Source organism: Loxodonta africana, chromosome 14 (assembly GCF_030014295.1).
Source record: "Loxodonta africana isolate mLoxAfr1 chromosome 14, mLoxAfr1.hap2, whole genome shotgun sequence".
NCBI classification, from domain to species: Eukaryota; Metazoa; Chordata; class Mammalia; order Proboscidea; family Elephantidae; genus Loxodonta; species Loxodonta africana.
This window is the reverse complement of record NC_087355.1, coordinates 18,650,561-18,668,509: the sequence shown is the minus strand read 5'-3', so window position 1 is coordinate 18,668,509 and position 17,949 is coordinate 18,650,561. Positions and strand designations below refer to the sequence as shown.

The window sequence follows — 17,949 nt, the reverse complement described above, 5'->3', positions numbered from 1 at the left end:
CTGGTAACTGTTTTGTAAATATAAACAAATAAGAGTGCCCTGTCTCTGACAGTGGTTGGGAGAGCCTACTTGTTGTTAAAATGCAAATGAATAAAAACAATTAAACGTAAAAATTTATTTAGCTTTGCCCCACTTCAAGATAGATGACTGCGGACCCTAATGTCACCAGGGAAATGAAACCAATGGTATTTCTTTGATGCCTGTTCCTATGAGCATTTGTTTTAAAGGTAGACTGGAGTCCTTCCTTATAATTATGTGTGAACTGTGAATATTTGGTATGATAATGAACAAAAAGCTCATTGACTCATTTATTCACTCACACGTTCCTGAAATCAGTTCAGATATCTGAGTGTACTGTGTAGGTACTATGCTGAGCAATGAGTAGAACCTGAAAAACTTATTCCCTGCCTCTAAAGAATTCTTGTTAAAGTTGGGCAAAGCGACGTGTAATAATATATTGCAATTCAACATGATAAGGGGTATAACAGATGAATATACAAGATGCTAAGGTAGTATGCAGAATGGAGGAAAATCAGGGAAGACTTCAAGGAAGAAATGACATCTGAGTCGGGTTTTGTGGTTAAGTAGGAGTTTCTCTTCCAGACACAGATGAGCAAGGCAAACATGTCAGAAGGAATAGCATATGCAACGTCATAAAGATGTAAATAAAAGTGGCTTTTTGTAGCTTTACATAACTAAATTACAAATTTTAGTAGTACTTGTGTGGACTATTGTTTTTGAACTCATGATGGAATTTGTAAAATCAAATAATGTCAAGACTTCTATCTGCTACCTCTAAGTTTGCTTCACCTAAGACTTCATTTAATTCTAGGGCATTTATGCCTAATCACATTTAGCCACAGGGTGTTTACAAGAGCAATTTCCATTATTATAATGAGTTCTACACTGGGCATATCCTGGAACAGTTGCATTAGCTTTTAGTGACACTGCCTGGAAAATGCTGGCAAACCCTTCTAGAAATGAACAGACCTGGGAACAGGCTTACCTTGGAGCAGACTGCGGGGTCCGGTCTCTGACTCCCAAATTCTTTGCTGTGTTCTGAACTCTTGCTCCCTGAAAGTAAGGAAAATTACTTTTAGTTCTACATTGTGTTAGCAATTATTTAACATACGATTAACATTTGAATTTAGAATACTGATTCCAACAATGTATTTAATATCAAAACCAAACCTGTTGCCCTTGAGTCGATTCTGACTTCTAGCGACCCTATAGGACAGAGTAGAACTGCCCTAGAGGGTTTCCAAGGAGTGCCTGGTGGATTCCAACTGCCAGCTCTTTGGGTAGCACCTGTAGCTTTTAACCACTACGCCCCCAGGGCTCCATTTAACAACAAGCAGGACTAAATGAGGAAGAAGAGAGAAACCACCATCTGGACATCTTAAAATTAACATTTGTAAGAATCAAAATATGCTTTTGATGTATTCCTGAAAAGGATTAATACGTATTTCTAAAACCACCTAAATCATTAAAAATAAGTTTAAAATAACAGCTTCCCGTTTGCTATCATATCTAGGTCTTTATTCCTAGAACAAATACTTAAAACAAGGAAATTAGGAAATGAGGCTTCAAATAACTGCTCTGTGTTGCCACTTTCCTAAAACACAGCCCCCGTTCTTTCACCCTCACACACTTGTTTTATCAGCTGAATAGTTAGCTATTTTAAACTTAGTAGTATTTAGCAAGAAACTATTTTCTTAAATATTTCTAAAGCAATTTCTAGACAAGTCACATCCACAAGGATCTCTGAATGTAAGAATTCTGCCTTAAATTCAGAGTACGAAGACAATTTACCTTAGCAATGAAAAAGTCTTAACAATCAGTTGAATTCACGGATCAAATTATAATCATTGTTCAGTTACTAATGATAATCATTTAATCCATAGGACCAAACACCAGGGTTTTGGGCTGGGAAAGCTGAAGGTGAGTTGTTCACGAAACTGATCCTTGAGATACTCTTCAAACCTTGAACCAGAGCTATCTCTTGAAATCACTTCTTAACTAAATAGCAGATTAGCTCAAAAAGCAAAGAATGTTACCGTTGAGTACTACACTCTTTTGAAAAATATGTCTATTTGAAATCAAATGGTCAATGGTTACTTTAAAGCATAGATGAGAATGTTGGGGGGCAGTGAGACTAAGTTAATGGGAACAGAACAACCAGAATGGAAATAATGAGAATGCTGACACTGTGTGAAGACTGTAACCAATGTCACTGACCAACAGTCGTAGAAATTGTTGAATGGGGAACTGCTTGGTTATGTGTGTTTTCACCAAAAATACAATAAAATATTAAAAGAAGAAGAAAAGAAACTTTGAAACTTTCCCTCCTACTACCAAATTCTGACGTAGGGAGAGAAGAGAGAAAAGGAAGAGAAAATAAAAGAATATATTCTCTAAGATGGACCAAAGAAAGGAAAGCAAACAGGGTGAAAGGGAGTAGCAAAAAACAGGTGGGAAATAAGTTTGCAATTGCCATTAAGCACTTTAAGAAAAAAAAAACTGTATTTTGAAATAATTTTAGACTTATAAAAATAGAACAGAGAGTTGATATACTTTGCCCAACTTTTCTTAATGTTGACTATTTATTCAACCATAGTATAAATTAGCAAAACCAAGAAACTACTTGAGGTAAAATATTGTTGAGTAAATTATTCACCTTATTCAAATTTGGCGACTTTTTTCCCCATTAATGCCCCTTTCCTTTCCAGGATCCAATCTGGAATCCCACATTGCATTTAGTTGTCACGTCTCCTTGGTATTCTCCAATGTGTGACAGTTTCATAGGTTTTCCTTGCCTTTCATGACCTTGACACTTTTGACGAGTACTGGTCATTATTTTACAGAATGTCTCTCAATTTGGGTATGTCTCATTAGTAGATACATTTTTGGCAAGAAAACCATGTAAGTGATGCTGTGTCTTTCTCAGTGTATCATATCAGGGGTACAAGATGTCAATATTTCTTATTACTGGTGTGAAAATTAAATCTGATCACTTGGTTAAGTTGGTGTCTTTTTGTAATTAATAAATATCTTGGGGGAGATAATTTGATACTATATAATTGCTTCTAGGCCCTCTCTACAGAACTGTTTTATTCACATGCACACATTCACACATGTATATTGTTTCTACATCTATCTGATCATCTGTCCGTCCATGCGTCCACCCACCCACCCACCCACCCACCCATCCATCCATCCATCCATCCAAACTAATATCTCTAATTCTAGTCCAGAACCACAGAGTTCATTCTAGCCTTTCCCCCTTTCCTTATGTTTCTCAGACAGTGAGAAATGTGGTGCTCATTATTTACAATATATTTATTTATTTAGTCAATCCTAGTATACACAATAAGTAGTTTTATAATTTCTAAACACCCCTGTGAGAAATAGATTAAATAACTAGAGTACTGTATTTTGTACAACTCTTTTTTGTCTTTACTCTCGTAATATCCCATTAAGTAATTTATAGAATCATTTTTACTTGCTTAAATAATGTTAAATAAAAATGATGATACTCAGCATGGTGAGCACATCCATTGGCACATTCCATTCCGAATTCAACTATATTATCCTTCATGTACTCAACACCCCAGCTACTTGCATTTCATGTTGGTTCCTCTACCTGAACACTCTCTGTGCTCTTCCACCTGTTGGCATCATATTTATCCTCCAAGGCCCATATCAAATATCATCTTAGTTACCTAATAATTAATTGGTCATTTACTATATCAGATATTGTTTTAAGTGCATTAAATGTACTGATTTATTTAATCCTCCTAAAATTCAACACTTGGAGGCAAGTACTATTATTATCTGTTTTAATAATGAGGAAAATCCCTAAAAAACTAAGAATCATGCCCCAAATCACAGAGCTAGTAAACACTGTTGTTGGTATGCAAACTCAGGCCCCCTAGTTTAAGTGTCTGAGCTCTTAGCCACTATCACATATTCACTTTCTTCATGAAGCCCTTTTCCAGTTATCCCAATAGGAACTAATTCACTGAACAAATATTTTCTTAGCATATACTCTGTACTAGGTACTATTCTGTGAACCTGTGATACCAAAATGAAAAGGACCCAGGGTCCCAGCCATTGAGGGGCACACGGTTTATTCATCTATTGCTCCCTGTTGTAGGTCGTCATGTACTGAGCTTGTACACCTCTTAGAGCACTGGCTTCTTGGTGCCTGTATCATGGTGTTTTACTTACATGTGTGTTCACCACTAGACTAGGAAAGGACCGCACTGCACACGTCTTTGTTTTTTAATGCCTAGGATGATGTCCTGATACTGCAGATAAAAAGCTAGAAGACCTTGAGTTATTATTAAAAAGATCAAAAAGGAATTTTTGAATAGATTTCCACCAAAGGAAATGTTGGCCATTACCTGCTGCGTTCGGGTCAATTCTGACTCATAGCGACCCTATAGGACAGAGTAGAACTGTCCCATGGGGTTTCCAAGAAGCAACTGGTAGATTCAAACTGCTGACCTTTTGGTTAGCAGCCTGAGCTCTTAAACACTGCGCCTCCAGGGCTCCAAAGGAAACACAGAATGTATAACGTATAGGGGAGGAAATCTGAAGTCTATAATGTAAATGACTATTTCTACCTGAAGTCTTTTATTAATCAGATCATATTAGTGATGCCTAAGGTTACATAATCTTTACCCCAAAAATGCAAGGGATATAGTACCCTTCCTTTCTATAGTCTATCTTTCATTCTAATTGAACCAGTGAATTAAGACAACAACTTTATAAAAAGTAAGCATAAGATCTGTACATAAAAATTATACTGGCATTATAAATAAGAAAAACACTGGAGAAGCTTCTTGTTGCTAAAACAAAACTAAAACTGTTATAAAATATTATTCATTAACTTCCCCAAATATCTTAACATATAATACTGAAAAAACCAAACCCACTGCTATCAAGTCTATTCTGACTTATAGAGACCCTATAGGACCCTCTTAGTGAAATACTCTTAAAAAAGGTTACTATCAGTATCTTTTTCTTGGGATTAAACCATAATTCTGAGACAGCTCCTTCAAATTCTACTGCAGACTAACTCTAATAGCAGCAGAATTAAACAAAGAAAAAGGTGTATCTCTTTCCACATGTATTAGCACCCACCATCCCAAACCTGATACAGGTAATCATAAATTTACTTTTATCTATTTTTAAAAACATAATTTGTATGTCCATTCTAAAAATCCTTCCTCAACCTGCTGACAATTTGCATTTGTGTTTGCCCTTTGCCAGCTGGGCCACAGCGAGTCTTAGGCTTCTGGTGGATTTAACCTTTACAAAGCAAATTTCACTTGGACCTTCTGAGACGGTGATTTTCAGTCTTCAGCTTCTGGGTTCCTAACTCCAAACAACTATGCATATGCATTTACTGTACTTGACCTTTGCATTTCAGACCATAAGTTGGTGCTGGCCTCACTTATGACTGATTCAGTTGATTTTTTTTTTTTACTGTTTTGGTGTACATTCTCGAGTGTAATCCTGGGAGCAAGCCCAAAGGAATTTATATGTTTGTCTAAGAGTGATACACTAAGCCTTTCATAAATAAAATAGTCATAACTATAAAATCATATTTTAAAAATTAAATCACTCACTACTATTGAGCAATTCAAACCAACTCAGCTAGCAGGGAAATTTGATGAACGAATTTTCTCTGCTAGGCCAAGGAAAGGTGACAGAAGAAAACAAAATTGATGTCTTTCAACTTCTTTTGTTTTTTTACTAGATTAAATGTCTTTTCTACTAGGCTAAATATCTTTTCCATTAGATTAAGTGTCTTTTCTATTAGATTAAGCACAACTTCCTAGTTATCAGTGAATCAGAGGTTACTGCACTTTTGATGTTTTCTTACGGAATTTTTAAGGGTTAAAAACGAAACTACCACACATAAAATACTATTTGGGTTATTGTATAGAAACTATATTCCATTTTATCAGACTATGTTCTTACTGTCTCAGTGACCTAAAGACAGTCCAAGGTCTGTTATTCACTCTCTAAAGTAAAATTTTAGGTATGTGTTGTATCCTCAGAACAACATACTTCTTAGCATGGCAAACAAGTCCCTTTGAGAGCCCCAGAGGCAAGTAGAGGCCTCAATTCTTTCCTCTTCTCCTTGTCCTCTCCTCTGCCCCCAATCTATTCTCCCAGTCTTATTAAAACACCTGCAATTCCCAGAAAATGCCATATTTCCTCTTATTTTGTCCTTTACATAAGCCAAAAATTCACTCCTGACTTATTTTGCCTGGCCAACTCCCATGCCTCCTCCAGGTTACAGTTTGCTGTTGTAGTTGTTAGCTGCTATCAAGTCGGCTCCTGGCTCACGGCAAACCCCATGCACAATAGAATGAAATGCTGCCCGGTCCCGTACCATTCTCAGGATAGGTTGCAGATCAGACTGTTGTGATCCATAGGGTTTTCACTGGCTGATTGTCAGAAAGTAGACTGCCAGGTCTTTTGTTCTATTCCATGTTAGTCTAGAAGCTCCTCTGAAACCAGTTCAGCATCATAGTAACAGGTAAGCCTCTGCTAACAGATGGTGGCAGCATTTCAGGTGCACCAGTTGGGAATGGAACCAGTCAACAGTGAACCACCAATGTCCCCTCATAGACATTCCTTTTTCCAGAGTTGTCTTAATTTCTTGGACACTCCTCATTTAGGTGCCTGTATGTCTTCTTCCCTGGGAATGTTTCTTGTTCATGACTGAACTTAGGAAAGTGCCTGTCACATCCAGACACTTGTCAAACACCTGAGCAAAGAGCCTTTAAATCCAGGTCCCGTAATCCAACTCCTGCAACATGATGTGCATGAGACTCACCTGCTTCCGCATCACATCAGTGGCTTGCATGATGTAGCGAGGAGGCAGCCCGTGGCTTCTGGCCAGAATGATGGCCTGCTCCAGCGTCACGCTCAGGGTGCACCTATGCAAAGTAAAGCCAGTTAAATCTACTGGTTCTCATTAACTCTTGAAGACAGTTTGGGTTACTAAACTCAGAATAAGAAAGTGCCGACCTAAATTAAAGCGACTAGATGATGACTCACTGTTTTTTCTATATAGAATACCCATTTAAAAACAGATTATAAAGGTACACTACTGGGGTCATCCATTAGAGATTTAAATTTAAAGCAAACCCTTCAAGAACCATGCTTATGAGAGGAGCTTATACATAGAAAATTTAATAACCAGAGTTACAATACATTTTATTATTAGATATTATTCTTTACTAATGTTTTTCGTGATTTAGAAGAAATAAATTTACAATATCTATTTCATGGATACATATTGGTAGTTAGCAGATTTATACTGATCCATTCCCAAATAGCTTATAAGTTGAAACAGTGAAAACGTTATTCACAAAGAACAGAACTGATTAAATAAATAAATATAGGTGTGTCTTGGATCTGACTTAAAAGACTACTTCTAAAAATTTCCAAAGGAACTTTTAGATACATAGGAATGTGGTGCCCAGAGTAGCCCCAAGAAAAGTATTTTAACTAGAAACCAGTGGCTGGTGAGCCTTCTTCCTTTATCGTTCTCTTTTTTTTTTAAGGCACTTCTTTTGTGTTCTTCTATATTTTTCTCTATAGTATCCATTAGAGCCTAGTTTTATTTTTTCATATTTTCAGTTGCTGGTATCTGAATTAAGGTCCCTGGGTGGTACAAATAGTTTACTTGACTACTAACCTAAAGATTGGCAGTTAACCCACCCAGGGGCAACTCAGAAGATAGATCAGGAAGTCTGCTTTCGGAAAGATTACAGCCAAGAAACCCCTGTGGAGCTCAGCTCTATTCTGTAACACACAGGGTTGCCATGAGTTGGAATTGGCTCAATGGCAACCAGTGTGGGTTTTTTTTTTTTTTTTTTTTTGGTCTTTGAATTGGTTTTTGCATTCATTTTATAAAAATGTCTTTACTCTCAGAAGTTTTTCCTAAAATTGATGAATTTGGTTTTATTTCATTTCTATTTTTTGATGTTTTATGATGAACCTTTTCTCCATTTCTACATTTACCTCCCTGTGATTTGGTGTTTTACTCATGTGTCTGTCTAGCATTTTTAATCACAAACATAAGCTCTACAATGCAATTGCTTATATGCAAGGGATATCTAAACATCATCCGTGGTTATGAGTCTGTACTAGGGAAATCTAATACATGTGGTGGACTTAAAACATGACTGTTGTAATATTAGACAAAACCTGGCATAGTGCAACTGCATTATTATATATACTTGCATTTTAGGGAGAAACATGCTGAATTCCACTGGGTGTTAAGTCACTTGAAAAGCAACTTCTCATTAGCATTACAGGGGCCTCTTTGAAAGCATTAATAACACATACTCAGATGGACTAAAGCTTTATAATTAGCTTCTCACAGTACAGAATGTTCACGAACACGTAGTGCAGGAATCTGGTACCAGCACGTATCGTGGCTTTCCACGTACATGCAGGCTGTAGAAGAGTATACACCACCAAATGCCAAGAAAAATGACTGACAGCTCATCCTTAAAACATCAATTTTTTACAAAACATTGAATTGCCAGCTTACTTCACAGACCATAACCTTCTTCTCCTCTTTGAAGTCTCCTCGACTCCAATTTTAAGTTTTTATTGATCCTAACATTTTAGTCAATAATACTCATTGCACAAGCTGAATGGAAGAAAAAAAAAAAAACTTAATCTTTTTCTAATCGCATTGAAATATGTCTGAGTATTCCTAAAAACCCCGCTTGTCCCACTCTCCTACTAACAAATACTTACCCACTGAGAAGGGTTTTTAACAGGCAGCCCATAATTTTCACGCATTTTCTTAATCCTTGAAAACTGATTCATTTCACCCTATTTCAAGCTGTAGTAAACACGAGTACAGTAGTGAATTTTCCGCCAGGGATCTTGAAAGATTTTACTGAGTTCAGGAAATCAATGTGGCCATTATCATCCTCTTTGACAGGGTACCTCAAAGAGTCACTTCTTTAGAATGAATTGCCTAACATGAAAATGTACCTTAGAACGGATATGCATTTCTCTTCTTTCCCCAGCATGTCACACAAAGATGGCTGCGTCTCTCCTTGCCTTTTCATACTAACTTCTGTGTATAATCCAATTAGGTCTCAAGATTAATTTGAAATAAAAGAAAAAAAAAAAAGACTGAGAATTTTAAGAAGACAGCCATGTAAATGTAGGAAATACTGCCTATATTTTATCCACATTTGATGGCTCCAAAACAGGCCTAGTTTTTCCATTCACAGCATCACAAAACGCCATTATCCTAAGTTAAGCATGTGAAAGAAATGCTAGCAGTAAATCCACAACTCTGAGGTCAATATGCCATTATTTGCCTCACAGCTTTTTATCTTCTCTCAAGGATCTCAATCTGAATGTCGAGTAGAGAAATTCAGCATTTGCAAGAAACATTTTGATTTCGGCATTCTCCGAGAGATTTGGATGCAGAAACTAGCACATGGGTTTTCAGTGGTGCATAAATGTATAGTCAGAGTCGGATTTTGTAGGAGGTCACTGCATTTTATAGGCACTTCTTTTCTCTGATTAACAGTGAGACTGCTTTGTTAACCTGGGCAAGAGAGAGAAGCAAGCTCCCAGAAGGCCAGGAATCCTAAACAATCCCATTAAATGCAGGTTTCTTGCCTGGTCCCCCAAGCTCCTTTCTAGTACTATTTCTGCTTTCATGTTACCAGTCACCATGGAGTCGACTCTGGCTCATGGTGATGCCATGTGTGTTCAGAGCAGAGCTCTGCTCCACAGGGTTTTCAGGGGCTGAGTTTTCAGAAGTAGACCACCAGACTTTTCTTCTGAGGTGTGACTGGGTGGACTCAACACTCCAACCTTTCAGTCAGCAGCCAAGTGCATTAATGGTTTGCACTACCCGGGACGTTTTCACATTTGAGTTAAATTAACATTCAAATTAACATAAAAATCTACCTTTTTATTCCATCCTGGAAAATATGACCCTTTAATTTTTCAGCTCTAACTGCAGCATTGTTTAAAAAGGTCAGACAACTTTTTCTCTAGGGATCACAAATATAATAAAATGAATGCGACAGAGCAGCTTTTGTCCTTCACAAAAACACAAATACATTATATACAGTGAAGAAAGTTTCTTTGCTTAGAGAACACTCTCGAGGAAGCTCACTTGACAGGGCTGCGAAATTATAAAGAAATTGTTAATTTCCCCATAGGAACAAAAAGGAAAGGGTTCATATATCTGGGTTTATGATTAATAAATTGTCTTGACATATTTTGTATTGGGAATAGATCCCACATCAACCAGGCATTTGGCATAGTATTAATATTATAAACAACCTGTGGCTAATGGGTCCTATTTAATTCAAAAGGCACTTTGATTTAGCAATACCATGAAAGAGACTGGAGCCTTGAGTGGTGCAATGTCTAAGTGCTCAGCTGCTAACCAAAAGGTTGGTGGTTTGAACCCACTCAGCCACTCCACAGGGGCAAAATCTGGTGATCTGCTCCCATAAAGATTACAGCCTAGAAAATGCTATGCGGCAGTTCAATTCTGTCACTTGGGGTCGCTAAGAGTTGGAATTGACTTGACAGCACATAACAACATGGAAGAGACAGAAAGAAGCACTTTTCTATTTACTCATTTAACAGATATTTTTTGAGTGCCTTCTTTGTATTTATCGGGGGTAGCGGGGGTTCAGCGGTAGAATTCTCGCCTTTCATGCAGGAGATTTCAGGTTTAGCTCCTGGCCAAGGAGCCTCATGCACAGCCACACACATCATCAGGAAACGTCAAATAACAGAAAAGGATATCATGTTCGGAGACGCAGAGTAAGCAAAAACAAGGAAAACCCTTAATGAGAACTGCCCCCTTGAGTTTCCAAGGAGCGACTGGTAGATTTGAACGGCCAACCTTTTGGTTAGCAGCCATAGCACTTAATCATTATGCCACCAGGGTTTCTATTCTCTGTATAGAAAATTATATTACAAAATCATTTCAATTTGAAGAGGCAATCAAAGAGTATGTCAACAAAAAATTTAGGAAAGTAGAGGTGAGTCAGGCAAGTAAGTAGCAAGACTGATATTTTTTCTAGATTTTATAATGCTTGTATTTATCAGCATATTAAGCTCTGTAATGTGTTGTTTCTATCATTCTAAATAAATATTAACATTCATTCCTATTTTGTATTTGCGATACTTTATTCCTTCTCGAAGACGGCATTTAACTTCTGACTCCAAAATTCTTCATTTTTGCACTGTGCTGGGATGGAGCAGTGAACAGAACCAAGTCCTTTCCCTTTAGAGAAGAAAGGTAAGAAAATACATAATATCTAATGGTGATAAGTGCTATCGAGAAAAACAACTGGGGTACAGGAATAGAAAGTGAACAGGATAGAATGCAGAGGGCAGTACTGTTTTGGGGAAGACCGCTCCAGGGAGGGCAAGTGCAAAAACCCTGAGGCTAATGCTTGTTTAGACTGTTCAAGAACAAGTACCACGTTCAATGTGCTGGAGAACATGGAGAGGAGAAGGAGGTGAGGTCAGACATGTAACATGCCAACATGGCCAAACACACAAGGAGTTTGGGAGTGAGTGGGTTCCTACTCATTTATTTCTCTAGTTGACACAATTTACATTATATAATAAAAACACAAAACCATACCCACATTACATAATAAAAAACCAACACCAAGCCCACTGCCATCGAGTTGATTCCGACTCACAGTAGCCCTATGCAACACAAATGTTTGTTAAGCAAATTATCAAAGTAGTTCACTAAGTACCCAATATTGACATTCTATCAATACTGTATTCAAAGCATCATCAGTTGCTTTCCAATGGCAACATGTGTAAAAGCAAACTCTTCATTCTGGTGTCAAGATTTTCTACCAACTGCTCTCCCATTTTCCATCCCATCTCCCCAGGCTATAACCTATCCCCATCTCCCCAGGCTGTAACCTATAACACCCTACACAGAACTTCTTTCTGCTTGTGATCAGCATAAACTCTTCCCAAATCTGGGATATCTAGTTGTCTTTTTTTCTGTCCTTCACCACTTTCAAAATATCTTAAAACCTCTTTCTGTATGCAGAATACTGGCTTTTAACACAGGTTTCACAACCAGAGACAACAGGGTTTAATTGGCCAGGTTATTTGTATTCCCTTAGCCTCCATTTTCTCACATCTGAAATGAGTCAGCAGGTGCACCGGCCTCATAAGGCACCTGAAAGATGGCCAGAATTGACAAGTGCCATTGCTCAACCATGCACTTGATAACACCATGTCCACCTCTCTGCTGTAAGTTTACAGCATAAGTTTGTTTACATGAGCCTCAATATAGGAGACACATTATTTGGGAAATCTAAGAAACCTGAGTTTTTGTAAACCAATTTCTCAAACCCATTGTATTTTAACTATTCTAAAAGGTCCTTTATATTCCTTCTTATTATAAGGAGGCATTAAAGTAACGCTGTGGAATTTCTTTTATATTTGTTGTTGTTCCTGTTTTTAGGTGCTGTGGTGTTGATTTCGACTCATAGTGGCCCATGTAATAGAGCAGAACTGCCCCATAGGGTTTCCTACCCTGTAATGTTTATAGAAGACTCACCAAGTCTTTCTCCTGTGGAGCTGCCGGGTGAGTTCGAACCGCCAACCTTTTCGTTAGCAGCTGATGGCTTAACCGTTATACGACCAGGGCTCCTCTTTATAAGATCATGATATCATAAAATTACAATAATTAGATGAAGAAAATTCAAACTTCCACCAATATTTCTTTTGATAAATTGGGATTTGATCAGAGTTCACCTGACTAGGAGCTGGCCCTTGCTGATATGACTCTTTTTGAACTTTATCTCATGCATTTGTCCCAACTAAATCTGGACATCAGGTTTATTTTATATGTCAAACTGTAGAGTTTGCTAGGCACTATTTCTTGAAGACGGTGGTTAAAAAAACAATGAAGATCCAAACTTCACCCTCGACTACCTTAAAAGTCTCATTTTGAAGACACATGTTTAGTTTTCTAAATTGGTTTAAGTGAAAACACTGGATTTCAACCATGTATTACTTGTATCTATTGCGCTATAATCAATTCACTTTTAAAGACTTACTATTTTACTTAGAGCACTTTCTTACCTGTTAATTCTCAGAAATGATTTACGACCCTTCTATAATAAATTAAACAATAATATATTCTAGAAACCAAAGGACCATCTACATACTTGGCCATTTACTATGATCACAGACAAAAACATTAGTTTTATTCTAATTACATTTCCAAACCTCCAGAGATGTACTGCCTCATTTAATGTTGATTCAAATTGTACTGAACAAGGAAGCCAACCTCCCAAGCGCTGAAACACATTAAATTGAACACCTGGGGAGACGCATGACCTCTTTTGGGCCACAAGGGCAATGAAGTAACTTACAATCAAAGTGACCTGGAAAACAAAACAATATGAGGTTTATGGTTTTGAGCTTTGTTTTCCTGCAGTAGATTTATTTGTTAATTCCCAGCATGCTCACTGTTAGGAACTCTGATGTCTTACTTGGTAGTTAATCATTATATTGCTATCTTTTGGGGCAATCCCAAAGTTTTTTTTTATTTGGAGTCTAGCTATAACCTGACACATTAAATACTTGAAAAAGTAGTGTAATAAAGATCTCCAACAATTTATCACAACAGTTTGTGATAAATTGACATGTAGATTTTGAGGTGAAAAATATTAAATTATTAAAAATAGAAAAATTCAACCTTCAGTAAGAGGTACTTTGTTTTTACTTCCTTTTTTTTTTATTTTTAAATTGAGAGTTGGACCGAACAGTGAACAAATTTTATTGCACTTCTCAATAATATTGCACACTCCACTCCAAATAAAATTTATCCCTAAAAAACAAAATCACTGGAGTCACTGAATTTAGCGATCCATGAAATAAATGACTCATGTTGAGACTTCAAAAGTTACTCGAGCAGCGATTTTAACTATTTTGTGCAATAATAACAGAACTAAATCACTTGGATAAGTACGTTCTTTTTTTATGAGCGCTCGTACAGTGTAATTAGCAGAATAATTTCCTTTTGGCAAATGTGAGATTTGGCAAGCACACCCAAAGTCTGAGGACATGTGTTGGGGTTCTCTGAGTGTAATGGACCTCGTGGCAAACAACAAGTGACCAACTGGGGAAATGGCAGCATTAGACACAGCCCCCGACTATCTCTATAAACTGGCTAAATGTTGAAACTGGTTTGGATTCACTTGTATTGATGTGGAGGTTAATTTGATTTTGTAGGAGGTAAATATAAGGGGAAATAAACATTTCTTAATTTTGAAACCAGCAAGTTTTTCCCCAGCAGAGAATTCTATAAAATCACAGTCTGATTTTGTCTTGTAGACGGGATTCCATGGGATCATTTCATTTCACCTTCACTTATAACCATAATGCTACCTTTAGTCCTGGAAACAAGAAAGAATTCTCTCAGGGACAATGAATTACTCAGTGTCTATGTATTAGGACAGTACGGGAAACTGAGGATTTTGATAATATTCTTCACATGATAATGTCTTCATATAGCTATGGAGTCCCTGGGTGGTGCAAATGATTAATGAGCTTGGCTGTTAACCAAAAGGTTGGAGATTCGAGTCCAGCCAGAGGCTGGGAAGAAAGGCCTGGTGATCTACTAAAAAATCAGCTGTTGAAAACCCTGTGGAGCACAGTTCTACTCCCAAAACACATGGGGTTGTCATGAGTCGGAACTGACTTGATGGCCTTGGTCTTTATAGCTATAGGTTTGCATATAGAATCTTACAGGTGTAAATCTTAAACATGAAATCATTTCTCCTCCTTTTATGAGAACCTTCTTTGTTTCCTTTAATTAAAAGCCAGGTCCCTGACCTTGTTCAAGTGATGACTGTGAACAAGTTATTAAGGATTTAATCAGCTATGTTTCTCTGTGACGCTTTGCTAAGCTGAAGCTACCTGGGCGGGGCTCACACTCTGAAGAGGAATAATGACTATTTCAACAGCAAGAGAACTAAGTCGGTGCGTTAAGCTGGGTCATCAGCAGCTACTACTGCTATTTGCACAGGGCTCTTTATACACAGGAGCTTTTTACGACACATGGAAGGCACTGCTGCTCGCCGGATTTTATACGCTCTGGAGCATCATCTGAACTTCCGTCCCGGGAAGCCTAAGGCAGGTGAGTTTAAAAACCTTTGAGCTACAGATACATTTTTACCTGTAGGAAAAAAAGTAAGAGACAGGGCTCAGCTTCCAAATGCCTCTACCTCTTCCACGTGCTTTTCTCATGATCTCATTTTATTCAGCTATGACGGAAACAAGCATCTGTATGAAACAAATATGCCAGAGATTCTCCATTAACACTGACCTTGATGAGAAAAGAGTTGATGGAAAGTAGATGCAGGAATTATTTCATTTCTTAAAGGCTTATTGTATAATGGTTTCTTTCTTTCGTTCTTTTTTTTAGTGTCTTCAACCTTCCCATTTTTAGAAAATCTTCTCTGAGCGGGTTGGTCAGGATTAAAATTCTTGCTTCCCTTAAAATCTTTGTTTAGCAATTTATGATTAACCACTGTGTTTCACCTCCAAACCAAGAAATTTTACAAGCCTCTAAGCCATTAAATTAAACCCGTTAAACAAGAGATTAATGCATATGTGTAGTTCTGTATGCTAACGTACCTACTCCAGTACCTTTCACATTTATTAATTTCATACTTATTATTATCACTCAAATCTTTCCTCTCTAGCACCGCTGCTAATATCATCTCTTGCCTAGACTGGTGCCACCTGGCTCTGCCTCTGTCTATCTTGCCTCTTCCCACTGTTCTTCCCCCATAATCAAGGTGATCTTTTAGAAATCAGATGATAAGGCAGACACTGGAATGGCTTCCCATTCCTTAACGTGAAATTCAAGGTCTTTGCACTGTGATTGCTATTTTTCCTCAATTTTACTCCACACTTCAACAATACCAATTATAGCTGTTTGATATGAACAACTCTCATAGTTCCAGGCCTTACCGTACACTGCTCCCTCTGTTGTGTGAACTCATATGCCCTGGTCTAAGTCACATACCTTACTGAAAGGTATAGGGGCTAAGAATGTGAATACTGTAAGCGAACTTCCTGCACTGAAATCCTGCCTTTGATAATAATCGTGTAGCCTTGGGCAAGTGACTTAAATATCTTAAATTTTGTGTCTACATCTGTAAATTGAGTTGAACAATAACATCCATCTCAGAGTGTTGTTTTCAGGAGTACATGAGATAATTCATGTTTAGTATTTAGCACAGGGTATACCATGAAGTAAGTTTCAACAAATATTACCAATTTTCATTAACAGTATTACCACTGGTAGCATCACTACCATCATCGTTGCCTTTTTTCTAGCATGACTGATCACTTACTTCCAGTCCTGGATGCCTCAGGATATAGGCATATCACAGTCCATCCTCTGGCTTTGTCTCCTTTTCACTACTGGGTGAGTCTGCACAGTGGGCAACAAAAATACTCCTGGAATTCCTACATCACAACGCTCCAATTACCTAACTATATATATAAATGGAAATGACTGTGACTCATAGATCTCAAATAAGCTGGACTGGTATCTGTATTGAATATAGTCTTCCTAGATCCTGGTCTAGTTCCTGGGACTCAGTAAGCATTCATGAATTCCTACTCTGTGCCAATAGTATTACATGTATACTTCTAAAAGATGAGATCTGCTTATTTATACTCTTCATTTGCTACTCATTTTCTCAAAAGGTGTTCACTCTTTGAATAAATTTGGTAAAGGGATAAATGCATTGTGTTGTTGTTATTGTTAGGTGCCCTTGAGTTGGTTCTGACTCATAGCGACCCTTTTTACCACAAAACAAAACACTGTCCAGTCCTGCGCCATGCCACAATCATTACTATGCTTGAGCCCATTGTTGCAGTCACTGTGTCAATCCATCTCATTGAGGGTCTACCTCTTTTCTGCTGACCCTGTACTTTACCAAGCATGATGGATGCCCTTCTCCAGGGGTTGATTCCTCCTGACAACATGTCCAAAGTATGTAAGATGCAATCTCACCATCCTTGCTTCTAAGGAGCATTCTGGTTGTACGTCTTCCAAGGCAGACTTGATAGTTCTTCTGGCAGTCCATGGCATATACAATATTCTTCACCAACACCACAATTCAAAGGTGTTAATTCTTCTTTGATCTTCCTTACTCATTGTCCAGCTCTCGAATGCATATGATGCAATCGAAAATACCACGTCTCAGGTCAGGCGTACCTTAGTCTTCAAGGTGACATCTTTGCTTTTCAACACTTTAAAGAGGTCCTTTGCAACAGATTTGTCCAATGCAATGCATCTTTTGATTTCTTAACTGCTGTTTTCCTGGGTGTTCCATGCATTGCAGACATAATTATTATTAGTCAAAAACTACCACAGAGTCCTTTGTGGCTTATAAATGGACATAACTTTTCTTTCATGATCAATAGCTTCATTATCATTTCACTGGATTTAACCATTATGCCTACCATATCTGCTGGACAATTCTGGGTGAGGCTTGATAATACTTGGAAAGTACACTTAATACTATATTGATTAATGAGAAACATTTTTTTCATCAAAACCACCTATTTACTACTAAGAGTACATTGCAAACACCGAAAGAACCAGTTCTTTTACATTTCCAAGATGACTTAAATGATATATTCTTCCTCTGTATCATATTTTGAAAAGTATGTATACGCCCTATTGAGTCACCTCACCTAAAAACCCAGTCCTTTATAACGTATACAGAATGGGAACAAAGGTATAGGTAAAATAAACATTACAAAGAAAGCATCAGTAAAACCTAGATCCTGACAGCGTATGGGGTATGATGGTCTTTTTCATAATTGCCGCAGCCTTGTTTTTGGAATTGT

The 17,949-nt window shown here is 37.6% G+C and overlaps 1 protein-coding gene across 1 annotated transcript in view; it reads right to left on the bottom strand.

Annotated features, from left to right (window-relative positions):
* Positions 1-582: 582 nt before the first annotated feature.
* PREX2 (phosphatidylinositol-3,4,5-trisphosphate dependent Rac exchange factor 2) overlaps positions 583-17,949 on the bottom strand; it is a 342,394-nt gene continuing 325,027 nt past the window's right edge. Inside the window, exons 38-39 of the mRNA XM_003408339.4 lie at positions 6,857-6,959; positions 583-1,074 (exon numbers count right to left, since the gene is read on the bottom strand). Of these exons, the coding sequence (XP_003408387.4) occupies positions 1,003-1,074; positions 6,857-6,959 (175 nt within the window). The 3' untranslated portion in view covers positions 583-1,002. The remainder of the gene's footprint in view (positions 1,075-6,856; positions 6,960-17,949) is intronic.